The sequence below is a fragment of the Clytia hemisphaerica genome, unplaced genomic scaffold, assembly GCF_902728285.1.
Source record: "Clytia hemisphaerica strain Z4C2 unplaced genomic scaffold, Clytia hemisphaerica genome assembly, whole genome shotgun sequence".
Classification (NCBI taxonomy): domain Eukaryota; kingdom Metazoa; phylum Cnidaria; class Hydrozoa; order Leptothecata; family Clytiidae; genus Clytia; species Clytia hemisphaerica.
Window position 1 is genome coordinate 85819 of NW_027103840.1, and position 27039 is coordinate 112857.

General features: G+C 36.0%; 3 protein-coding genes across 3 annotated transcripts in view; all 3 read right to left on the reverse strand.

Annotated features, from left to right (window-relative positions):
• Positions 1-212: 212 nt before the first annotated feature.
• Positions 213-8842, reverse strand: LOC136807471 (uncharacterized). The gene is made up of 4 exons (XM_067064050.1): positions 8656-8842; positions 8324-8402; positions 2624-2807; positions 213-488 (listed from the first exon to the last, which is right to left on the reverse strand). The coding sequence occupies exons 1-4, from the start codon at positions 8804-8806 to the stop codon at positions 276-278; spliced, it is 627 nt and encodes a 208-aa protein (XP_066920151.1). The 5' UTR covers positions 8807-8842; the 3' UTR covers positions 213-275.
• A 4018-nt stretch (positions 8843-12860) lies between these two features.
• Positions 12861-15175, reverse strand: LOC136807472 (uncharacterized). Its single transcript, XM_067064052.1, has 4 exons — positions 14947-15175; positions 14567-14645; positions 14122-14305; positions 12861-13401 (listed from the first exon to the last, which is right to left on the reverse strand). Exons 1-4 carry the CDS (start codon positions 15158-15160, stop codon positions 13174-13176), a joined length of 705 nt encoding a protein of 234 aa, XP_066920153.1. The 5' UTR covers positions 15161-15175; the 3' UTR covers positions 12861-13173.
• Positions 15176-20083: 4908 nt separating this feature from the next.
• The window catches only part of LOC136807473 (uncharacterized), a 31893-nt gene continuing 24937 nt past the window's right edge, over positions 20084-27039 (reverse strand). The window contains exons 7-17 of the mRNA XM_067064053.1: positions 26651-26806; positions 26179-26312; positions 25747-25952; positions 24326-24421; positions 23495-23610; positions 22957-23133; positions 22537-22698; positions 22100-22291; positions 21606-21742; positions 21264-21339; positions 20084-20865 (exon numbers count right to left, since the gene is read on the reverse strand). Of these exons, the coding sequence (XP_066920154.1) occupies positions 20818-20865; positions 21264-21339; positions 21606-21742; positions 22100-22291; positions 22537-22698; positions 22957-23133; positions 23495-23610; positions 24326-24421; positions 25747-25952; positions 26179-26312; positions 26651-26806 (1500 nt within the window). The 3' untranslated portion in view covers positions 20084-20817. The remainder of the gene's footprint in view (positions 20866-21263; positions 21340-21605; positions 21743-22099; positions 22292-22536; positions 22699-22956; positions 23134-23494; positions 23611-24325; positions 24422-25746; positions 25953-26178; positions 26313-26650; positions 26807-27039) is intronic.

A 27039-nucleotide genomic window follows, 5' to 3' on the forward strand; every position in this document is an offset into this window, starting at 1 on the left:
ATATTTGGAAAAACAGGAAGCCTGAAGGACCTTTTCGACTTTATCTTTCATGAGATCGGCACATTGTGAATTTGATAGGTTTTTTTAGTATTTTAAATCCTTTAAAAAATTCAGATTGTTGTCTACGAACCACAAATGAAAATATATTAGTTTCTAATATTATGGATTCCAGTTTATATGGAAGGGACACTTTATTAAATGAAAATATATGCTTTAAACAATCAGAAAATTATTTTCTTCAGTAAAGTTTAAGTTTTGATACAAATGAAAGTTGTTCACACAATTGAAACATCAGCGCAGTTTACAAAATGTTCTTGAGTGCCATGCCCCATGCCACACCCATTTTTATCACAATCCCAATTATTTGCACCTTTGTACCACCATTGTAAAACACATCTTTTACATTTCAAACCTGCAGGCAATTTCAATTTGATATCGAATTTCTGCTTGCCATATCTCGGTACAGTAAACCGAGTTCCACCACCAACCTGTGAATAGAAAGCACACCTCTTTCTCAGAAGTAGAAAGCACACCCCTGTCTCAGAAATAGAAAGCACACACCTGTCTCAGAAGTAGAAAGCATACCCCTGTCTCAGAAGTAGAAAGCACACCCTGTCTCAGAAATAGAAAGCATACCCCTGTTTAAGAGATAGAAAGCACACCCCTGTCTCAGAAATAGAAAGCACACCCCTGTCTAAGAAATAGAAAGCACACCCCTGTCTCAGAAATAGAAAGCACACCCCTGTCTCAGAAGTAGAAAGTACATCCTTTCTCCGAAGTGAGAGTACCCAAATGAAAAAAAATCCCCTTAAGGTGGGAGTCACATGAAGAATGGAGAAAATTGAAATTTTACATTTTTCATCATAATTTTTGAAGCAGAAAAGATTTCTAAATGAAACTTTCCAGAAATGTAATATAACAATAGACAATGTGAAAAATTTAAAAAAAATTCTAAAAATAGCCAAGACGGGGGTAATATCAGCCAGGGGGTAATACACTATCAAAATACTTTGGCAGCGTTTCAGAAAAATCTATAAAAGCTATTCCAAAAATTTTTTTTGGAAGTTGCTAGTATTTGGATAAGCTGTGGAATGAATGGATAATTTTTTCAAAATTTTATTCCAGGGGGTCTGGAACCTAAAAAATGGAAAATTTGAGTTTTAAAGTCGAAAATTGATTTTTCTAGATTTTTTCAAAAATCTAATCCATTCATTCCATAGCAAACCATAAATGGAGCAACTCCTGAAAATTTCATGATCATAGCTCTTTCCAATCCTGAGAAAACGTTGCCAAGGTGTGCGAAAACCCCCTGAAACCTATTTTGAGAAAACGGTCCGTAAAGTCAGAAGTAGATATATCTCTCTATTTCTCTGTAATAAATCGACCGTTTTACAAAATTCTTTCTCTGTTTGACAAAAATGGAATAAAGTTCTACTTTATATACTTTAGAAAAGGCTTTCAAATATCAAAATAGTCCAGAAATTCCAACTTATCACTTTCACGTGATGTGCGCCAATCCTTAAAATTTTGCGCCAAACTCCACGTCAACATTGATTTAAGTCATTTTAAGTGTGTTTTCACAACAAATACCATATTTTCAATGTAATAGATCATCCTAGTATATTTTCCTCACTGATTCTGTCAGTCATAAGTTAATTTAAAGTTGATCTGTTGCGATACAAGAATCCACTTGGACATCTAGCCGTGCACGATTTCTCGTGAATGTAAATAATCCAGCCAGAGGGCGCGAAGGGAGTGTCGCAGACCTTTAATAATTCATCACACAATTGTTAAACCAGCCTCCAGGCTTTCAATTCCCTAAACACTTGGACATTTAAATAGATACATCATTGAATATGCCTTTCATCTCTTTGTCCTTCAAAGTTTTTCGGTAGGTGTTGTATGTCGTCAAACTATAAGTTCATATCGGAAACGTTGAGTTTGAGAATCAAGTCTTTGGTTTCACCTAACTCAAGCTTTCTTAGTTGAGAAGAATGACATTAAAGAGTAAAAAATGTCATCAGTCAATCCAACATTTCCCAATTAAAGCAGTTTTCATAGTCAAAAACACTGGCTGGCTCCAAAATTTGTATGTTTTTAAAAATATCACTTCTTTGGCTACCATCTTTGATATTAGGAAATCCCGCGAAAAAAAGGCGGTATTGACTTAGACGCCCGAAAAGGGCGTAAAAAGATCTTTCGTTTGGTATGTCATGATCCTATGTTTAGATCAGCTATAAAGAAATCAGGCCCTAGCAACGGGTATGATTTTTCGTTGCTAAGGAAAATACTTTAGATCAGGGTCTAGAAAAAACGTTATATCTCAGGAAATATAAATGCTATGGCCTTAACATTTTCAGGGTGTGTTCAGAAAGGGTATAGGGTCACGAAACGCGCAAAATCCCGAAATCGATATTTTTTTCACCAAATCTCAAAGGTTCATGTGACTCCCACCTTAAAGCTCAAAAGTCGAATGTACATCTCAAAATTTAAGCTATTTTCCGAGTGGTGCTCAGAGTTTCAGGATATTTTCCCTTTACTGGTAAATTTGTCCAATGGGGAAAGGTGAGGGGATCTCACTGAAAGCAACAGTTGCCAGTTATCAATCTCCATGACTACTCACCAAATCCATGAGGTGACCATTTAATTTTCCGATCGCATTTCCCGAGGTCTTTTTATTGTCGAATTCCCCGATACGGAATTCAAAATAACCAAGATGCGACATAGTTAAATAAATCTTAACATCGATGACTTGTCCTTGTTTGTATGTTCTGGTGATGATACCGTTGGCATATTTCCCACCATCTCTGAAACGTCGGATAAAAATTCATCTTAAATAAAATTACTTAGACCAAGGATTATTTGAAATGATTCAAAAACTCATGCTTCGATGTTTTGGTGGACCTTTAGTGGTTTGTCAAAGTTGTATTTGGGATGGAAAATCCAAAGGAGACAATTATCTCAGGATGGACTTTGGGGACGAATATAAAAAAGAAATTTAGCAAATGAACTATGAATCCGTTGAATTAGGTTGGTTTAATAAAATCTAGATTTTAGATGCTAACTTTCAACGTTTAATACTAGGGTGATACCGTGAAAACCACAGGTCGAAATTGTACATCGACGCTGTGCCAACCAATCCAGATTCTATTCAGCGCGCAATCAACGCAGAGAAAAGTAACCATGGCGACCATCCAAGATCTTGGATGAAGTTCAGATTTGATATTTCTTATTCCCATCGTTGAAAATACAACTCAAAATTATCATCAATGCTTTTTAAAAAGAATCAGTTATAGAGAATCATAACATAAAGTCTGTCTATTATTTCGATTCAATTAAAGTGACATTTCAATAATTAAAAGTTTAGTAATTACTGTTATACATTTGGAGACCCGGGGGGGGCAGCTGGGCAAAAGGACCGACGGGTATGTGCGGGTCCTAAGGGTACCTTTTCCAATATGTTTAAAATGCACTGTAAGGGTCGGAAAAACTAGAGATGCACTGTAAGGGTAGAAATTTCAGAAAATTCTTGAAAAATCTAGATATTTTGACCAAAAATGCTAGAATTTTGACCATTTTTTGCACGAAAGGGATCGAAAATTTGGGGGAAAATGCACTCTAAGGGTATGATTTTCACTGATTTTTGCTGCACTGTAAGGGTGCAATTTTAAAAGCCAATTTTTGGACCGCACATACCGTCAGTCCGCAAACCCAGTGCCCCCCCCCCCCGGGTTTGGAGATCATGTAAAAGATTTCTCATTATGGATTATTAACCGAAAAGCCAGTCTCTCTGAGGAAATATTGACCGAGGGCACGTGTGCCCGAGGTCAATATTTTCCAGAGAGACAGGCTTACTGAGGTTAATAATCCATTTATAGCCATGCAAAATAAAGTAATAAAAGTAATTAACAAGTGTATTCTATTGTTCTACATCGTAAAAATTAACATTCTAAAGATGTCAATTTCCAACTGGTCACTATGGGGAAATATTAACCGGCCACGTGACATCAATTATCCAATCAGTTTTCTCAAAAATGATTGACAGTTGTATTACAGGGCTATAATTTCAATTACACTTGGAGGTTTCTGGGGAGTTCGTAAATAGTAAACTGTATACTGATACAGTCTGCTAGACATTAATATGGTAATATTTGCTCGTCATCTTTGATTTTTTCTACAGTGATTAGATTGACACATGCGCGATATAATTTCTATTATTGGTGTTCAGAGGTTGAAATATTCTCAACCTCTGATACTCGGGTGTCACTGTATCAGTATGCAGTTTACTGTTGACGAATTTCCCAGAAAAAAGTGTAATTGAGATGAGTTTATTTCAAAAGATATCTTTTAAATGATTCCCAAATGTTTCCATTCATGTTTCAATAAATAGGATCTCCTCCACAAATCACATTTTACAAACTACTTGTCTCAGACGATTTTTCCATCTCAGTATAAATGGAACTAATATCAACTTTGAACTTAATCCAAGATCATAGATACAGTCTGCTAGACATTTATATGTTATTTGCTCTTCATCTTTGATTCCTTCTACAGTGATTAGATTGACACATACGCAATAAAATTTCTATTATTGGTCTTCAAAGGTTGATATTTTCGTTGAAAACTCAACCTCTGATACTCAGGGTACTAGGGTGAGGCCGGTGAGGCAGCACGGTGGTAGTTTTTAGCTCAATGTACTCAGAGTATAAAGAGGGAAAAGGCTTCTTGAAAATGATGGAAATACGTCTCGTCATGTACCAGGTCATTTGCCCTTAACCCTTTAAGTACCAATGCCGTATATATCAGATATGGGCTATGTAGGAGGGCGAAGCCCTCCTGTAATGCCCAGTTTGAGTTAGAAATCGTCATTTTTGGTTTAACTCGTAGGAATTGGATTGGGCCTCATGGTCAAGCAAAAAAAAAGTGAGTCTTTCCAGCAAGATTTTAAGCCAAAAAGTACAAAAAAAAAAATTTGGTCAACGAGTGATCCAAGAACCTCCAAATCTGGACCTGTTTTACTTGATTTTGTTCTACAGTAGAGAGTGTACTTCTTAACGGTTGTGAGACGTGGACTCTTACAAAATCCACAGAGAAAATGATCGCTGGAACTTACACGAGATTACTTCGCTCAGCATTAAACATTTCTAGGCGAGATCATGTTTCAAATGTCATTTTATATGGCACATTACCCAAGCTCTCATCAAAAATAAGAGAAAGATGAATGCGTCTCACAGGTCATTGTGTTCTCCATAATGAAGAAGAAGCCTCAAAACTTGTGCTTTGGAACCCAACACGAGGTAGATCGAAAAGAGGAAAGCGCAAGACGACATTCATTGACACATTGTTAAGAGACACTGGGTGTGAGAATGAAAACGAGATTTGAACAGCAATGATGGATAGAGAAGGCTGTAAAAGAAGAATTCATGGGGTCCGGGCTGGCGCCCGACCTAGGTAGGTAGGTTGAGTCTGATTATGCGTGAACTTTAGAGGCTTATATTTTGAGAACACCTCGTTCAGACCAAAATAAAGCTATATTTTCTTGCTCAGAATTTCCTAGCAATTCAAATGATATAACCGTATCACGACCGCATCATTAGACAAAACCTCTAAAGCAGGAAGCATGCTCGCAGGAAGGTAAGAAATTAATCTGCTTTCCCGAAGCTCAACCAAGTTTTATCGAAACAAATTAATATCATTGCAATGAGAATTTTTCATGCAAGAAAATGGTGTAAAATTTGTTAATCTTCACACTGAAAGTTTATAGAGCAATCTGTTAAAAACGAAAAACGCAAGTCCACTTATTTCTGACAGTAAGGTGACACAAAAAATGACACCTTTTCAATACAAATTTATTTTCATGTCAAATATATCATTTAAACCGTAATTTATTGAATATTTAGGATAAAATAAGCATTTTAAACTCGGGGAATTTTTTTCTTAAGTCTTTGTTATAATACAATGGCTATTCACAAGAACAAAGGAAATTTTCGGTTTTTGCTTACTTTGGGCATGATGAGTGACTTCATCAAAAAAGATTTTTTTGTCAAAAGTTATCTTATATGAATGCCAAATTTCATCCAAAAAGACCATCAATTAGATCAAAAGTTATGGGGTGGTACAAGAACACCCCCTAGTTTCCGTGTGTTTCTGAGTTGTTCTGAACAAAGGATTGTACTTAAGATGTTTTCCAAAGATTGATTTGTTTGTTTGGCTTTCTGAGCACTTTAGAATTGGCTGAAATGTTATTTTTCGCTCAAAAATTTAATAATTAAACCCAAATTTCAAAACGCAATCCGAGTTATAACTCGGAACTTTGAAATAAATTATTGTAAATCGTTACGTAAACTTGGCAAAAAGTTAATTCATTTTCAACAAAGAGCGTTGAAATTATTGATTAAGCCAAATTTCAAAATTTCAAAACTTAAAACTCGGATTAACTCGATTAACTCGGTGTTGACGAATCCACTGAAGATTCAGAGGAGTCAACCAAAATCTACGACAAAGAATATATTCATGAAAAAGTCTTTACCTATGATGCTACGCTTAAGGAATATAAAAATCGAAGAAACTCAAAGAATCGGAAAATTTTCGAAGGAAAGAGAAGATGAGAAACACTATCGACCAATAAAAGTCCGATTTGCAAACGAAGAAGACAAAAATACAGTGTTAAAGGCAATCACCAAAGGAGGATTACCCTTAAGATTACCCTTCCGCGTGACAGAAGATCTTGCGAAAAGTGAAAGGAAGACAACCAAAGAGTGGTGTATCAAAGCCCAAGAAATGAATACTTCAATAAAGGACGCAAACTTCAAATTCAAAGTCAGGGGGAGCCCTGCAAATTTTTTTTCCGTGAACGGACGGAAGTATCTTCGACGGTCAGAAGTATCTTCGACGGTCAGAAGTATCATCTTTTGACGGCCCAATTTCCCTTTCCTATCTTTCACCTTATCTGTTTTTCTACTTTCTGAGACTTAGTTTCTCATTTCTGACTGAGTTTTCATACCTGTCAATCATTTGTCCATCAATTTCGACCTGTCTAATTTTCGCACCGAGTGGGATTCGAACCACCACCAAAGAAAGACCTTCAGCTTCGAAAGCCAGCGCTCTATCCGTTGAGCCATCGCCGCACAGCAAATACACGCAATTCATAACAAATCATACCGAACTGGCAAAAGACGGGGGTAATGTTATTATAATATGGGTAAAAGTACCCCTTTTTTAAACTGACTGAAATTCGAGCCGTTACTAGCAACCCTGCGGGGCCCAAGGCGCCCAGTATGCACCCGGCACAGTGACAAGCCGTTACTAGCAACCCTGACCCTACCTAATTGATTGGTAATGACCCAATACCCCCTAAACCACGGAATAACGGATAGGAAAAATTAAAAATGATACTTCCGACCGTCAAAAGATGATACTTCTGACCGTCGAAGATACTTCCGTCCGTTCACGGAAAAAAAATTTGCGGGAGCCCTAGGAAAAAACTCTACCTTAAGAAAATTGTAAACCGAACAAAGAGCGGTTCATAGAGGCCCATGTGCTCGCATGGTGGCCTGCGAACTTGTATAGCATTATTATTATTATTATCGACCGCCGGAGGCGGTTTCTTTCATAGTGGTACGCTAATCTCGTTTTGCCTTGGCTCATTACTTTGTCTACTATTTACTTTCGGTTTTTAACTAGATTACCCAGGTGTTTCTCTTTTTTTTCCCCGAATGTCTTTTATTCGGAATTGAATAATCGAGACATGAAAAATGACTATATTCTAATCTGTTTTCAATGAATAATCTAAAATGTACTGGAGATGACATGTAGGCGTTGATAACGTGCGCGCGCTCTTTCGCGAGCGTGATGCGTGGTGGAAGGCGGTCGTTTCAGTGTGGTTTACATCCACACTGTGACCTAGTTATAAGATAATACGTTTATTGCTACGGGATTTAGTTTGTATAAATGACTGGAAGAATCCGGTGTTCCGGCCTTATAGAATCCCCGGCTAGCTACGCAGAAACTTGCGTGTCAAAAACCATGTCAAAAACTGCCGCTGGGTAGATTCGGTAAGTTAAAAGGTTTACTTTGTTAGAATGAAATCTACGTAAACAGGATTCGAGAATAATATCTGTGGGAGGATTTAAGTGAAACATAGCGTACATGAAACGAAAACAAGCTAGATAGAAGACCAAATATCGTATAAAAGAGAAGAAGAGAATCATACGTGGGCAATGGGTATGAAAATGAGGAGGAAATACCCTTTTAATAGTATTAGTAGATTAAAAACAATCGAAGTAGGAATTACAATGTGACAAAAAACTTGTTATTGACTTACGCATGTGGTTGAACTTTAGCATGATATGGGTCACCGCAAACTCCACACTTTCCGCCATTTTTCTTCATAACAAATGCCCCTAAAAAGTAAAAAATAAATGCTGTTATTAGTGCAGATGATCAGATGATTCGAACCTCCTATATATAATTCGACAAAAATGATGATCCTGAGCTTGAAAGCATAAACAAATTCGAATCTCCCTGAAGAAATCCCGGTCTTTTGAAGATCGAACTAGAAGAATTGACTCTGTAATCAAACAATTGTGTAACCTCAAATTAAAAAACAATTTGGCAAAAAAAATAATTTATGAACGTTAGTAATTAGCACCATACCTCCACAGAACAGCTCATTATCTCCATAGTTTTTAGGATTAGGGAATCCATATCTCCACATACTGTTTCTAGAAGGTGGATTTTCCATGTAACCATGGCAATGGATTGTGTAAACAAAACAAAATGTGACGATCAAAAGTTTCAAAATCATGATGGCTGAATTGGTAGGAAGAAAGGTTTAAAAGAAAAATTGATTTTTCTATGCAAAATATTTATACCGATTTTATAGTAAATTTTGAAAGATTCAAACAAATGAAAATGTTGCAAAGTAGCTTTTAAAATTTGATCAGCAGTGTAAATAGAATTTTGTCAGATTCAATCAGAAACTCTCAATTTCTATTGTGAAATTGATAATTAAATTAAGATATTTAAAAGTATTTATTTTACCATTTGAAGTGTTTTAACTCGAGTAAATAAATATGATCAATTTCACATCATCCTTGTTCTTTTAAAGAAGAAACTAGCCAAAAAGTGCTCCCCGCCCGGGCACTAAGGCAAAATTGTGTACGGGGGCTTGCCGCTGGTCAGGGTTCCTTTTTTAGGCTATGAAGATATTTGACAGGGTCAAAATTTTACAAACTCTTAAGATGTGGATTTGACAGGATCGGTTTTTAGTCAGTTTTGCCATTTTTCAGGGAAAGGAAGGGAAAAATTTCCAATTTTCTTTCTGACAGGCTTCCAAATTTACCTAGCATTCATATCTGAAAGGGATCACGTTTCAAACTCTAGTGGTACATCCCATCCCCGTCGGTCGTCGGGGATGTTAATGCCCCTCACGGGGCTCCTTAGCCCGGGAGGAGGCACTTATGGTCCGACCCAAGGCATGTGCCGCCCTTAAGGGTAGGCTTTTCGAGATCCTCGAAATGCACTGTAAGGGTGTACTTTTGATAGAGAGCACTACAAGGGTCTCTTTTTAGCTGGATACACTGTAAGGGTGTAATTGGGGATTGAATCACAGACCTCTATAGATATACTTCCTATATACAATGTATAGCAATGTGACCTCCCGGTTATTGCCATAATGGCTTTATGGCAACTCCTGAACTTGGGCACAGGATGTACAGTTACACATTTTGTGGATTGCATTGTGGAATCACAAGAGTGCTCAAACTGCGAGCAGCCTATAAAGAAACTTTTTTCGCTAGAGGATGAGCTGAATAGCAAGTTTGACAGTAAAAATCTGATCTATTTTTACAGTTTTGACTTGCAACCATTCTAATTTGTTTTGCACATTGTATCAACATCTCAGCTTCATTTTCAGGTGGAATTCAGCAAAACAAAATATGAAATCAAAGTAAACTGTAAGGGCTGCGCTGTAAGCTTCTGATTTTAAATGCAATTTTTTGGTGGCACATATTGCTGTTTAAAAATCGAGGTAGGCTATTCAAGGCTACAACACAGTCATAGTAGAAAATGTATGGACAACCCTCCCCATGCTCCCAGGGAGGGTGATGTAGCAGGTTTGCGAGGGAACGATTCGGACGCACACACTTTCTATTCCTATTCAATGGCGTTAGTGTGTGAATTTTTGGGAATAAAATCTTTCAAATAGACACTTTTTTGAGAGGGGGTATACAAATTATTAGGACAAGCAAAACATCATTATGGCCTAAGCACTGATGTTTCAGACAAATCTGAAAGGAAAAAAAACGTAAGAAATAGACCCTTTTGAACAAGTTATTGACTGACGTTTATTTTTTTAATTGAGTGAACATTATACAGTGATGGTAAAGTTTTAAATATACTTTTCCATTATGATGAAGTTGTACAATCATGGTCGTAATATTTGAGAAAAAGGGAAATTTACCGGGAAGTATAACCACAATCGATTTGTAACTGTTCTAGTAGTTTGGAAGGATAGAGTGTTAACTTTGAGTTTTAACATGAAACTTAAAAATGGTCCAATAAGGCTCATAATAGAGCCTGGAAGTCTTTAAACCCGAGTCAAATTGAAATATGCGATTAAATTTAAGAGATGGCCCAAAATCAACTTTCTCGCCCGAACTCCAAATTTCGAAAAACGAGGAAATAAGTTTTATTCTCAATAGAGTTCGACCATGAAGTTGTAGTAACAATTTTACCTTAATGTGCAATTTGTTTCCATAGCCGATGCCCAAAATTGTTTGTGTGGTTGCGATTTGATACGTGATAGGGAAAAATAAAGGCGTTATGGCGTGATTAGAGCTAAACAGAAGAGATTTTTGCAATGTTCGTATGGTGATGGGAGTAAATAATTTGGCGTGATGGCGTCTCGGGGAACCTAAGGCACTCCCGAATGGTCGCATGACTCTTGCATATTTCAGCCAAAAGGGTTTTTTTTTAATTTGCTGACGTCAGCAAAGGTTTTTAATTTTTGTTTCGTGGATCGCTTCCTTTTATTGATTTACACCCTTGGTGAAATCAAAAGCTTTCTCCTAAAAGAAGTTATTCAAATTCTTATTTCTGTGACGTCATCAAAATGGGGCGAAAAGGTTTTTTCGAAATTCTTCGATTTTTTAACAAGCGGGACCATCTGACCATGTCCTATCTTATTCTCTATATCAGAATGCTTCGAAAAAACCTAAAAAACATTTACGTTAGGGTGCAAGCGTCATGCGACCATTCGGGAGTGCCTTAGGTACCCCGAGGAGATGGCACGATGAGAGGTGTCGCTGGGTGGCGTTGAAATTTCACCTTTCACAAACCTAAGTGCTTTAGATATTTCAAGGCTCCCTTTTGATTTTTTGATTTCTTATAACCAACAGTATCGACTTATCCGAAAGGTTCGATCAGGAACGACCAGAAAACTTTTATAAACTTCTTGGCATCCAATTCGATCAAAATCTAAATTGGCAAACTCATATCGATAAACTCTGTCAATCAGTTTACGCAAAATTATACGTGCTACGCTATCTTCGTCGTACAGCAACTTTTCGTCTGCGGAAGCAACTGGCCGAAGCCCTTCTTATATCGAAGTTACACTACTGTTGTTCATTGTTCTGGAACCTACCACAAATCCAGTTGAAAAAACTTGATAAACTGCTATGCAGAATTGCAGCTTTTGTGACGCTGAGATATTCTACAATCGAGGATGTAGTACAGCTTGGTTGGTTACCGATCCAGCAGCAAATTAATTTTGAACTTTTGAAACTCGCACACAAATCGATTCACCAGGATGAGTTTCCATCGTACTTAAAAGGTTTTAAATTAAGAGTCGCTGGACGTAATACTCGTAATGTTGAGGAAGTTGAATCTAAATATGAGACTAATGTATCGGAAAAATTATTTGTTGGCAAGGCAAGTCGCCTTTTGAATGATATTCCAAAAGCGATCAGGGAAGAACCTGATCACAAAAAATTTCGCAATATTTTAAAAAAGTATTTATTAGATCGTAGTCTGGCAATATTTTATACACGTTATATCTAATTTTTTTTTTTTTTTACAATCGGTAACCTCACAGCAATCTATACATTACTTAGTTTTCTTCGTTCGAGTTAGCAGTATTCAACTCTACAATTTCTCATCATGTTCAAGTTTTAGCAACGTTTTTCGGGTCGTGCCAGTTTATCCTATTTCAAGCCAATATATTGTAGATTCTATGATCATGAGGTCTTGTGGTTATATTATTAATATTTACCTTACAATATTTACTTGATATTTTAGTCTGGTGGTCTGATCAACACTTAATTTTCGCAGGATTAGCCACTTCAATACTATTACAACTCAACCGAACTTTTCCTAATCAACTACTACAACACCAACAAGTTATACTTTCTGTTTTTTTTTCTGCAATTTTGCGAGCTCTGTCAGTATCCTTGAGTTTTGTTTTGTGTTTTGTTTCTACAGTTTTACGGTTTTATAATCTGAAATTTTGTGAGCTCTGTCAGTATTCTTGAGTTGTTTTTTTTGTGTGTTTTGTTTCTACAGCATATTTTTTTTCATAGAATATAATTATCTTTTTATTTAAATATGATTATTTTTACATAGGACGAATAGCCATTGTAAAATATGGAAGAGCCTGAAAGACAATTAATAAAAAAAAAAAAAAAAAAAAAAAAAAAAAAAAAATAAAATAAAAAAAAAAATAAATAAACTGTTTCAGTAGGCATCCTACTAATCATTGATTACAGCACATTGAAACAATTCTTTAAATATGAAATGGATGGAAACGTGGTATCAGGATTGTAAGAAGTGGACAAGAAGGACGCAAAGGGAGGTCATAAATATTTATTTAGCTAACGTAGGATTTTTATTGTAAAGTATTCTTTTCAATAATACTATATACAAAAATACTAAGATTCGAATTTCCTCGAAAAATATACGATAAGAAAGATCTCAAAACACTATATTCCTTCTTTTGATTCTCAATTCAAACTTACTTGTGCCATATTGTACATTAAAAAATACTTTCTAAGAAAGATATAAACTTTTTAAGTCTCCCTATATTGTGAAGGGGAAAACACAGTAATTTCTAAGGATTCTAAGTAAATATTATAAGTGATCTTATTTCATGGATATTATAAGAAATTACACATGATCTCATTGGATGCTGACGTCAGCACAGTTTACAAAATGTTCTTGTGCACCATGACCCAGTCCACAGCCTTCTTTATCACAGCCCCAAGTGTTTCCACCTCGGTACCACCATTGTAAAACGCATCGTTTACATTTCAAACCAGCAGGCAATTTCAATTTCATGTTTAGTTTTTGGCGACCATATTTGAGAACCTGGAAACGAGTTCCATCAGCAGAGACGGGACCAGAGACCTTGTGGAGAAAAATATATACTATACTTTAACACAATTTGACTCGAAATTTTTATGTGCTTCTTAAATGACCTTTATTTCTGATTGGTTCGAATTTATCAATACTAATAAAGTAATTAAATTTGAGTTGTAAAGCAAGTAACATGGGAATAAAATCACGTGAACTTTGTCGAGTAATCACCACAGATATCTCAGCCCGAAGGGCTAGATAGGCAACTTTAAGCTTTCTCCAGCAAAAAAAAGTGAAGCAAAAATTTGACTTTTTAAATTTCGTACCGATGGATAGGATCTAGCATTTTAGTTGTTTTCGGAGCGCGAGATCAAAAAACGTAGGCGGCAAACGCTATTTCACATCTCTCAAACCGGTGAAATTGCATATTTTAGTCACGTGACTTTGGTAGGAAATCCTTCCAAACCTAGGCTTCACTTTTCGATAAAAGCCGCAAATCTAGCCCTTCGGGCTTTACAGATATCTGTGGTAATCACATGTTTTGACTGCACTGCTATAATTTTGCAACCCATGTATTCTCAATTTTCGATTGAAGAAACAAAATCGACTTTGGATCTTTATATTCTAAAAGACTAAGATATTACTAGAAATTTTTAAAAAGTAAAAAACCAATATAGGTAGGTTAATGTTTTATTGGGAGAACTTCTTTAAAAGATACGTATCAAGCATCATAAAAGATTTATCTAAACTATAGATTTTTTCACAACTCACCACTTCCATGAGGTGACCATTCAATTTGCCGATCGCATTTCCTGAAGTTTTCTTGTTATCGAATTCCCCGATACGGAATTCAAAATAACCCCGATGAGAGGTTGTTAAGTAGATATCGACATCAATGACTTGTCCTTGTTTGTATGTTCTGGTGATGATACCGTTGGCATATCGACCGCCATCCCTAGATGAAAATATTAATCATCCAAACTTGGTAAATATTGAAAGACACCATATTTGGTTTTGAAATTCACAAGGGCAGAAAGGCTATAGTAGACTGTTTAGTGTCTGTTTCAAATATCTCTAACTTTAAAAGTCTCAATTTATAAAGATTTACAACGTGGAGTGTGTGGGCCATTCAATAAACAATTTCTGTACAGATATTCATTGGCATAATTCAATATGGTAGAGATACAGGTTAGCTGAGTATAATATGAAGACTCACGCGTGATGTTGAACTTTAGCGTGGTATGGATCTCCACAGACGCCACATTTCCCACCGTTTCTTTTCATCACCATGGCACCTAGAAAAACACAGAAAAAAAACTGACATAATTGTTTTAGATAAACGAAAAACGTTGACTTTTTCTGGGAAAGCTCCTTCTGTTACGTTCACCTCCAACGTATAATATGCTTGATCCTACTAGGGGGAGATGTATTTTTAATTATTACCCGCCACGTGACATGAGTTGCCCTAAGTGAAGGAATTTACTTAATATGAGTATTTAGCCTTGGTCTCTCGGACGGGGGTCTGGACCACTTACGCACCAAATTAAAAGGCTCTTTTCAAATATTCAAACCCATTTTATAAAATTATACGATTACCTCCACAAAACAGCTCATTATCTCCATAGTTTTTAGGATTGGGGAATCCATATCTCCACATACTGTTTCTAGCAGGTGGATTTTCCATGTAACCATGGCAATGAATTGTGTAAACAAAACAAAATGTGACGATCAAAAGTTTCAAAATCATGATGGCTGATATCAGATCTATACTGATTCGTATCAAAGAGATATTTTGAAGGGAACTCACCATTTATAGGGGACGACCGAAAGTCGATTTACATAATAATCCCTTTTTGTGTAGGATACATGTTTCAATCTCAAACATTTGCTGCTCAAATAAGACGCAATTCTATTTCCCAAATTGCTTTAGAGTGTCAAATCAGCTAGCTCGATATTTGGTGTAGATTTAAATTAAATTCGAATTTCAATTGAATCAATTGAATACATTTTGTGGGATCTATTTGAGCAGCTACACAGAAAATATCGAATCTCTCACAATGACAACGAACCTTATTTCTTCATACCAAAATGGACAGCAAATTTATTTATAGACCCTCAACTTTGGCTTGGACATAACCCCCCCCCTAGTGAAAGGTCGCCTGACACAAAATTTGAAAATTTTTCAAAGAGACTTATATTTCTAAAATTTTGACGCGCTATTAGAGAAATGCATTCTTTTAAAGTGTTTCTGCGAAGCTTTCAAGTACCGTGAGTATCAAAAATCAGGATTTTATTCAGAGCGAATTAAAAAGTAACCATGGCAATCATCAAATGTTGTATCATGTTGAAGTGAAATCTCTTTTCATACTTATTTACAAAATCTTTTAAAAGATATCTGGTGAGAAAATACAGTTTCAAATTTTATGATGAAAACGGTTAAAAGGTTTTCTTATAATCCACAACAATACTGAGACTATTCCAAAATATCACCTTTCGGAGATTGAGATCGTGATCTTGGGTCGGGAATCAAACCTTCCACAGTTTTGGAACACGTGATCACTTGATATTTGCTCAATACGCGAACCACCACAATTTTCATTTCCATTAAGGCAAAACGTTGTGCAACATAATTCCTCGGACCATGTCCGAAACCAACAACGCAAACGGGACATCGAGACAAGTATTACTGACAGCATTGCGTCTCTCCCCACTTTCCTGGCGTTCCTTGATTGCTTTTCTGACAGCAGTCACAAAGAAATCCTCGCTTTTTTGGTTGAATAAAGGCCAATCTAACTTTCTCAACAATCTTGGAAAGAATACAAACATTAAAAAGGTTAAGAATAGTTTTAATACTCATTGTTTTGCCAACCATCAAGTCTGTATTCGTCTTGAAGATGCTTTCAGGGTCATTGACGCTATCGCTCTCATAACCAAAACCTGTGCTTACAATCACATCTAATGCATAGTTTCTCAATAATTCTTTGGCTTTGATTTCTTTTCCCACATTTTTCTCCAAAAAGACATCGCAGTGATCGATGACTTTGTGTATAAGCGGAACCATGGCTTTGTATTTCCCACTAGTGAATAAGGTGTCAGTGAAGCTCGAACGCTCTTCCTTCGTTGGCCACGCAGTTAAGTTAACATTACTGGTAAATATCGATTGTTCAATAAGGGTGAGGGTGAGGGTTGTAAGCGTTAAGAGAAGCCAGCCTTCTCTCCATAAATTGGTCGAAATCTTTCACCGGGACTTTCTTAGCAGCATCCAAATCTTAAATCACGATGCTATGACGACCAAATAATTCATACGTTCCAACGATAGGGGCGTCTGGGTAATTTTTGTAAGCATGATCTGTCATTTGTATGAAAGCAATTTTTTGTTTGAAGAAATCCCGCGAATATTGACTTCCCAATGGAAAGGTTCCAGGATCAACAGGAATACCTCGACGCTGCAAAAATGTCATCCTATGTCTGACATAGAAATAATAAAAGCTGTAAAGTCACAATAAACACAGCTTAACAATATACTGTTTTTTATAAAAATGGTGCTTTTTTATTTCATAATGTATATTCTTAACTTTTTGGGAAAAATCGTCCTAATATATTTATACAGCATTCTTAGGTTAGGATCCTAATTCAGACCAGATTTAACATTAGTACATACGTCTCAAGCATAAAATGGGATTTTTTTGAAAGGAGTGAGTCTTTACTTGGGGGTAATTGGCAATTTATAATTGAAAATGGTCTAAAAATGGCATTCCAGGCCCGGCCCGGCAACCGTAAAAGTGGGAAGGCTGAAGGCTCAAAATGGGATAAAATTCGTGAGGAATTTGAGAAAAAAATCTAATTTGCTCAAAAGTGGGGAGGCTGAAGTCCGCTTCCGCCGGTCCTGCATTGTTAGATTTAGTAGCCAAATTCCATGATGGTGATATTCTTAGCATATTCTTAATCTTTTGGTAAATTTCATCATGAATATTCTTATAAAGTATATTCTCATAAAAAAAGCGTGTATCTGCCACCTCATTACGCTGATATTTTTCCTCGTTGTTTGAGGTTTCATAATTCTACACTTTCTTGTTGATGTACTAATTTTCTACACTAAATTTTCCACTTATATAATGCAAGTTATTGGTGAGGTGAATCAGCATGTTTTAGAAATGAAGATATCAAAATTTCAAAGCAATGAAGCAAAAGCTATTAATTGTATCACTGTTTAATAAGATGCCGCAATTGACATTTTCTAGATACGTAGTTAAGAACATCCGAAGGTTTAAAAAATTTTGGATGTTCTTATAAAAGAAATCGTGTATAATCCTGTATCTTAAGAAAATTTTTCACCCAATTTACTTTCTACTCTATGCATTTTCTCACCAAAGAAAATACAAGAAAATTCACAGTAAGCATAACATCACGAGTTTTTGCACTTTTCTGTATGAAAAATGTAAATGGTGGACAACGCTCTGAAAAGTACAGATGTAGAAGACGAATTTTTTGAATGTGAAAATTGTAACATATTTCGGTATGCTGCACTGAACTTTTAGACTCAACAAATGTGGAGTGGTTTTAACTTTCATTTTTTATTTTTTCTCAATTGCAATTTTCAGATAAGTCAAAATTTAAGTGTATGGTCTACAGCTAAGAACATAATCTTGCATACTGGTACAAGAAGACTGTATTTCGAATGGAAAATAAATTTTTAAAATATTTTACTAATTTTACATGCAATATTAGGAGCTTGAAATTTACCACGTGAAACAAAATGACCAATAAAAATGTCTATGGTAAATGATTTTTACGAATATTAATGCTAGCAACGTCGTAAAAAATAGCGATGACCTAACGACGAGTGTTTTCCGTGAGCTTTTAATCTGTATTTTCTAATCCGTTGATCTGCTCAATTTTAACATGAGAATATGTGCTCTCCATATTCAATTCTTTGGATAGTAATTATAAGTTTACTTATTTTGGTGACGCTGATTGTCGTCTTCAGTCAGTCAGGATGTAGAAAAATTGAAAGCTAACCGTCTCCGTCGCAGAAAAACACAGATACATAAACTCATATGATTGAGACATGCGCGATGGACTTCTTGAAGTCCGTCGGCACAGACTTAATTTCAGAGAAATTATGTCTAACACCCCTGTCTCACAGCCCGGTAGATATGTTTTCCCATAATAGAATAAAAGTTAATCCCAATCTTAATCCCAATGGGAATAGGAATTCTATTGTTCCAATTCAATTGTCCTCAAAAATTGTTTTGGAGTGCAATTTTTCCATTGCATTGCAAATGGGAATAAAATCTAATTCAATTTGCCAGCAGGGGTGATATTTTAGGGTATTTTCCCCACCGGGACAAAATGTAAGCCAAATTTTCCAGTGGGGCTTGGGTCCCAGCGGGTCTGTGACAGAGGGGGTATGTCTGAGCACCTCCTCTGACGCAAATTAAATATTTACAATTGTTTTAAGAAAATAAAACTAAACCTAACGAAGTCTTGGTAATTTAGCAAAGATATCCATCAACTTCAGATAAAAACAAAGTCCTGAAAACAACAAATAATTGATATCATGTATCAGTAAATAAATTGATCTTGATGCACACCAGGCTTGGAAATTACCACCAAAGATTTGAACAGTTGAATAAAGTGTAAACGGAAAGGCCATGGTGTAATAACAGATAAACACCAGTCTTGGAATATAAATATCTTTCCAACGGAGATCTTTGAGCCCAGGAACCGGTTTAATATCGTGCTGTCTAATACTTTCCAAGTAAAGTCTGTTATTTCGGTATTTTTTGATGCAATTCATGTAATAAAATGTCAAAATGAAAAAAGAAATGGTCACAAATAACACTGTAGTGATTGCAAACACTAAATCCACTTTTGCAAATGCAAGGAATCCACCAAAAGCTGTTAAACCAAGAGCCCAAACAACCATCAGTAGACTTGTTGAATGTGATAAACCTTTTTTACCGGTCGTGCTACGAATGAGAAGCGATTCAGCGTAGGTGAAACAAAGTTGGTGTAATATGGTGAGTAATGTTGAGGAGCCGAGAACGCACAACCGCAAGTAACCGGCTCCACCATAACCATTATGGAAATCAGGAATGACGTCATCGCATAAATTTAATATAGTGATGCATAAATTAAAAGCAGCGTAACTGATGAATATGGGGCGGAATATTTTTGATAAATTGTGAGTTGTGATTGAGATGAAAAGACTTGAGATTGATGCAAATATTCCAAGACAATCCACAAAAATGTATAATCCTTCCATCGCTGTTATCTCATCCATTTTCTGGAAGTTTACAATTTCGACCTCTGTTTATGACTTTGATTTCTTTCTACCTAGCAACTTCCAATTTCATCTGCGGCTTATTATAATTTTCTCTTGCTTCTTGTGAATTTCTCGTCGTCGAAAAAGAAAGGGGACAAAAAATAACAAGGGAGTGTTATGATAAGAAGCGAAAGGGAAAGGTCGTATTTACTTTTTTCATGAAATCTTGTTTTTGAAAAAAGATGAAAAATAATGGTTAACCGTGAAAACAGAAAGAAATTAAAACTAATATGAAATATTGATCAATTTTCTTTTTCGTTTCTTCAAAAGAAAATTATTAAGAGTTAGAGGAAATTAAAAATATGGGTTTTCTCAGTTTGAGGAATGGGTTTTACGCGGGTTTTACATTCCTTTTAGAGATTTAGCTAGAACCAACTAGTTCACAAGAAACTGAAACAGTTTAAATTATTGGTAATTTCTAATAGCTTGTTTCTCTTTTAGGAAAAAATTGTAAACTGACAATATAAGTAATTTACATGAACAAATAATGAAAATAAATTTCTAATTTACATAAAACAAAAAAAATTATTTATCAAAAATTAAATTTCTGTTTAAATCTTTCCGAGCAAGATGCTATTAAAAATAGTGTCAGCAGGGCTTAAAGACAGATTTGGAAAATCAAATGAAAAAGCTTAACTTTAACTAACGGGTTAAGCGAGGTTAATTCTGGAGTGTATCTCTCAATGAGGTCAGTTAGAGTAAATCACGCACTAGAAATCTTGATTGAACCTCTTATCTAGAACTTCTCCTGGAAGCCTCGCCTCCTCGGTCTATGCTGAATCCTCAATTACCGCATGAAGCCTCTAGCTCCCTTATACATTTTAGACTCTTAGAAATTTCTATTTTCAACGATCTAATATAAAAAATGAAATTGACAAAAATATAATAATGTCATCAACAGAATTGATGAATGTTAAAATCAGAAAGAACGAATCGACATGAAAATATCATGCAAAAAACACTGAATCTTTATTTTGAAGAATTAGATTTGTGTAAATACCTGATGTCTCTATCCACTGTGAAAAATGGAAATTCATAAAAAAAGAGTTGATTGTTTTAAAAAATATCTTTATCCTAAATAAATTTCGTTTTAAAAAAAATTTACAAATACATAAAATGAAATGGAAGGGGCATGGTACCTACAAAACGTTGTGAATGGCATCCACTATTTCTAATCCTGTGTTCGGCTGAAAAGAAAGAAATTGAAAGAAATATTAAGAGTCCCAGCTGGTACACAACGGCGTTTCAACGTTCACCTAACGTTATATGGACGTTGTGAACGTTAGATAAACGTCTAAAAAACGTCGTGTGCCAGCTGGGTTGCGACGGGTAGCTCTATCTGACCCCAAGACCTTGTAAAAAGTTGAAAGCGATGAAAAATGTTTAAGAAAATTTCAACCACGATTAGAGTCTGTACCCGATTGAAACGCTTCTATAGGTTCACATAGATCGCGGAGTTCCCATGTCTCTAGCAGTACCCAGTCAAAAGGAGCGTGGTGTAACGTATCAATTTCCTCTGGAATGTTCGTTAATCTAGGGCTTGTCAGAGGTTTATTAGAGTTGGAAGGTTGTAGGAGGTTTTTACCTGGTATTCTTGAAAAACATGACAGATGAATTTCCCCTTTCCTCTTGATACGATGACACCGAAAAATTTACGGTCACTAAAAATAGAAATGATAAAACATATTGTAAGTTAGGGGGGGGGTACATGTTTGTTTCGAAAATACCGTTCGATCAACTTTGCTACATGAAAACAAAAACACCAGCCTGTCCGACTCGTAATCCCAAAGATCCCTTATTTTAATTGTAATGTAACTTGTAACTCAGTAGAAAGTATCAGAAGAAACACCTTTCTTCTAAGCACCTTAAAGTTAGTTTAGGAAGGAAAAGAACGGGCGATCGATAGAAAGATACTGAAGAAACATACCCTGTTGTTCCACAGTAGCTGATGTTTGCTACGTCAAATATTCGTTGTGAAATAGCACTTCGTTGGGCATCTGATAAAGTGAGACAGTCTTGATCTACTTCTAGGTAACCAAGCATGGCTTCTCCTTGCCCCAGTTGCTGAAAGTAAGATTAAAAGTAAGGCTTACATACTTATGAGGGAATATTTATTGAAGAGCACCACTCTCACAGGAGAATAATGAAAACTGTTCCGAGGATGACTTTTTCGATTTTTCCTTTTTGATCTTTTCGATATTTTTGATTATTTCGATCTTATCAGTTAGGGTCAGGGTTGGAGCTCGAAATATTACGTCATTATTTAGATGATCTGTAAAGTGTAGAAGAGGCTTTTTTGGGGAAATTGTACACTCTTTGGAATAGGACCTTTCTCCCTTGACCAAACTAAATTTCTACAGGCTACACATTCAGATCACTTTGATAACATAAGAATTTGTATGAAACCATTCATAACAATACCTTAGCAGACGCTTCAATGGGTTCCTTGCCCGTTCCTATGGTTACTGGAATAGCGCCAAAATATCGTATAACGTGTTCATTTGCACTTGGCGCTATTGATGATGGGCGGGAATTCGGAGGCGTTTCTTCTTCTTTTCGCCGCCCTGACCCTTTGTTGAATTTACTGAACATCCCTGTGAACATCTTGGTTGTCTGGAAGAAAGAAGATTGATGATTAAGAACATGTCTTCAAAGCTACAGAACAGTGAAAAGTTCACATTCAGTTCAAGACCTTTAAGGCGAAACCACCTTTAAGGAGATACCACACAACGTTTTTTTCGACATTCATGCGACGTCCAAAACGTCTTTTCGACATTCATACGACGTCCAAAACGTCTATACAAAGTTAGCCGGTCCACTCTTTCAATCAGTAGCAGTCCGTTCATCATTTAATCTACCTTTTCTTTGACACTGCCACGCTGTGGAGAAATTCCTCCTTGATTCTGATGTTGTTGGTTATGAGGTTGTGGTACAGGTTGAAGTTTCAATGGAGCTTCTGCTGGCTGATCTGATGATGGACGACGTATTTGTTGACTGTCCAACATCTTCTCAAATCGCAACTGAAATGAAATGAATTATTCAGTACTACAATTGACGCTTTCCATTATTCGATAATATTGAAAATCACCGTCAAAAATACTCTTAATCTCATAAATGACACTCTGCTATTCGATACGCTTCTTTATTAGAATCTATTCCCCTTGAAAATCGAATTAGAAAGTTGCTTGAAATCAATGACAATTTTCAATTATTGGGCTATGTATTTTATATATCATCTGTCTCGCTACTCATAGGTAAAGCCAAACAATTAATTTTACCTTCATTGCTTCTTCGATAGCTTTGGTAAGTGTACCAGCATTGGGAGCACAAAAGTAGACGTGGCATACAAACATGTCTTTTGCCACCGCAACAATGTAGGCACCAAACCTCTCGTCTGTGGCCACACCCAAAAACGTGACAAATCGAACACGGTGCTCCATTGTTGTCTCTTGTTTCTATAGCAACCAAATAAATATTCTTTAGGATTTACGTAGAATACACTGCAGGTATCTTGGTAGGGGCATTACTTAGTGTGCCCTAATCAGACAAAAATGAGGCAGATGTTATGGGAAATATTACATAAGAATATTCGAAACAAGTAGGCTGCTCTTTAAACCACACAAAAGTAAATTCACAAAGCTTCAATCCTCCGCATCCTTTAACAGCAAAATTATGAGATAGAGTGAAAAGATTATGGTATTCAGACTATGGTATTCAAACGTCAGGAATACGTTCATGTGAGGTCCATATTAGATGAATATATTTGAAACATCGTTTATTAGGAAGGAGAAAATTTCGGGAGAACATTTTACTTACCAGACAGTCAATAGTCTTGATTTCGGAGGTAGTGACTTCTAAAAGTACTGAAGGCCAACTACTGGTTGATTCCCCTTCCGTCAGCATTTTCACAACTTTGTTCAAACCCTCCATGCCTAAAAATAAAAGGGGTCTCTTTAAATTAAACCTCTCTATAAATTATCAAATGATCTTAATGGAAAACATTTGGGCAGAAAATCTGCTGAATTTCTTCCCATCAAATAATATCTGTCCTTTGAAAGTATACTATGATTCTTAGTGTTGAAATTCCTTTATAAAAAGATAGATTTAGCCAAAGAATTGATATACTTGGAAAATATACGTGAAAAATACAGGTGCTACTATATAATTACTTGACGCCACACCTTAATTACTTTGAAAATACAGGCATACACGTTTTTTTTTTTAAGAAACTAGTTTTACCAAGCAGCCTTAATGTTTCTTAAGAAATCGGCCTTTTGAGCCTTAAATGTTTCTTACATGTTTCTAAACTTTTTGACATAATCAGCCTCATGGAAGGCTGGATTGGAAGGTTCATAAAAGAAACCGAATTATAAAAAGTTATTTTCTCATTCTCAGCCTCAGCATGTTTCTTAGATGTTTCTTAGTTTTTAGGCATTCTGAGCCTCATGTTTCTTAAAAGTGTGTTTCTTAAAAAAAAAAAACGTGTACTTACATCAATTACTCGCCTACTCACTTCTTCGAGAAAAAGGGGCAGAGAAATTAAAAAAACGTTTCTTAGTTAACCACGCAAACCTCTTAAGCGTCTTTTACAGGAATTATGGGATACTTCACACAAAAGAGGGATATCAAAGCGGAAAATATTTGTACCTGAAGGTTTTGCAACTTCAGCGCTGCCGACGTATTTCGCTGTGAAACACTTCTTCTGGTCCGGATAAACCTTTTCATTGAAATTCGACCCTGATACTGAAAAGAAAAATACAGAAATTTTATTTGGAGAAAATGTTTCATCCCTTGAGACCAGAAGCGCGGTGGGACACACATAGGGGGGGGGTTCATAGTTTGTATCCACCCCCGCTATTAAGGAAAACATCTTTGAAAGAATCACGCGGGTCAAAGTGAGCAGGATAGTTTTTGGATATTTTTCCTCTTTTGGGCTGAAAACTGCTACTACTGCTAGGGGGTAAAAAAGAAAAGGGGCGCTGAAATTGGCAATCAGAGGCACTTTTTGGCACCCCGGTGTTTATCGGCGCCCCTCAAGAAGTCGACCACTGGCAGTTATCCCCTGTAACCACAGCTTCAAACTCAGCAGGTCAAAAAAAACAACAAAAGAGTAAACCAAATTCTTGAATCAACAGATTTCGAAGTTTCGACAGATAATGTTTCGTACCTTGTAAATCTCAATACGCTAAATATACACTCGAACTTTCTGTTTCTTTAGCTTAAAAAGTATCGAAAAGATGGTCATCCCTTCTTTCCCCAACCATCCTCAACAGGCAGTGAATGAAAAAACTTGTGGTCACTACTAGTAAATATCCATCAAGCTAGTATTTCAAATTTGTAGGTATGTGCAAGAAAAATGGTGGGATTGCAGAGATCTTGGTCTTCTTTCTCAAAAACAGAAGATTGAGACCTGGTGATTGACACCTTAAAATCATAATGTAAAAAATATGTGCGGTTGTTTGATGTGTGGACTAAAAATCTTTTCAATGAAATTAGACTTTCAAACTTAAAGAAAAAGCGAAACATTTCGGAATAAATTATTCCAGTAGACAAGTTTCTTTCAAGTCCTTCGTAAGCAGATTTGATGAAATTAAGTAAGTAATTTTGACAATTGCGATTTATCAATATGCTAAATAATCTTTGAGCTGTGCGCTTCTTTTAATTTAAAAAGTATCGAAAGGCTGGTCCTCCCTCAGAAAGCTACGTTTCGCCATTCACCATTCGTTCCCACCTCCCTTTAACAGATGGCAAATAACTTATGTAAGTTCATGAAAACTCAGAGTAAATACATATTTTCAGCCACGCTGAGAGCTTCTGATTCAAAAACGGAAAATTGGGCTAGGAACACCTCGTAATCACTAAGTTAATCATAATTCAAAACAAAAAGGTGTATAGTGTATTAGACTTAAATATTTCCACTGCATTGAGACATCTTAAAATGGGGAGCATTTGGAATAGTAGTGTATATAGCTTTCAAAATACTATATCTATGCTCTTGTTGAACGCATGCAGACTTTTGCATATTCGCAATTACAACGTATATATCATAAAATCTAAATTTCACTTACATTTGGAGGGCGGCCTCATCAAATCAGACGGTGGTTTGACGGTCGAATTTTCGCGTTCTTTGGCTCGTTTTTTCTCTTCTAAAACTCTGGTACAAATGGCTTGTAACGCGTTGGTGACGGATCGTCCAGAGACGTGACCATGACAACGAAACATGTGACATTTATGTTTTTGTGTTGTTTGATCACGTGCGATGTAAGCAAAATCTCTAAAAAAGTTAATTATTTATTTAATGTATGTGACGAGGAAAGCTTGGTGGTATCACTTGCTTTAAAATGTACGCGTTTTTGTAATGACGATTTTATAAGAACATGGGATAAGTTAACAAATAATAAATTATTTTCAACGGAATATTATCATACTCCAATACTATAACAAGGCAAGTATAGTTCGTTGCGCCATCTTAGAGAGAAATGAAATGACATCGCCCTTACCTTTTTTCTTCGCCTTCACGCCCAACGCCCCAAACTCTCATTTTAGCGATGGGTTGTTTGTGGTATACATGTTTTGTTTCGGGATGAACCAATTTCAACGTTTCTCCCTCAAGTATTAATTTCAAATCTTCACCCTATGTGTAACAAAAATAAGCCACGTTTCTTGGAAACTTTTTCTTGTATGGTAGACAACTTGGTTTAAGAAAGAGTGGAGAATGACAGAAGCACAGACCGAATAGTTTAAACAAACTAATGTTATCCCATTACAATTATCGTATCGTCATATCCCCTATATATTACACGAATTAGAAACACCTCAGCTCAAGTCTACGAAAAGCTTCATACCTTGAAACGAGATTATTGTCAAAAGAAAAACTCTCAAAACAAAAGCTGATTGCTACGGATATGTTCTGTTAGTGACAACTATCCATTCAAAAGTTGGAAGAAATTATTAACAAGAGATATTCCTTACATTAGCCCACGTTTCTTCAGTTTTGTGAAGATCATGTCTGAGATTAGCGAGCGTCGTGATGCAATTATTAACAGTTTCGCCGATAATTTGTGCTCCCATTAGATCCTCTTCTACATCCATCCAACCCATGGAATGTACTGGAAAACTGATGATTTGCTGTAGACCAAACAAAGGTAAAATATATTCAATTAACTACAATGCAACTTTTTTTTAAAGTCGATAAAGAGACGTCCCTGGTAAGAAAAACCATCTAGGAAACATCATCCCTTTTGGAAAACCACACTAAACTTTTATTCACACTTTGATTGTAAGCAATAGAGTCGAGAGAAAAATCTCTTTCTAAAAAAAAGAGGTTTAAATCTGAGACCCTTTAATCAGGGGAAGTTTCC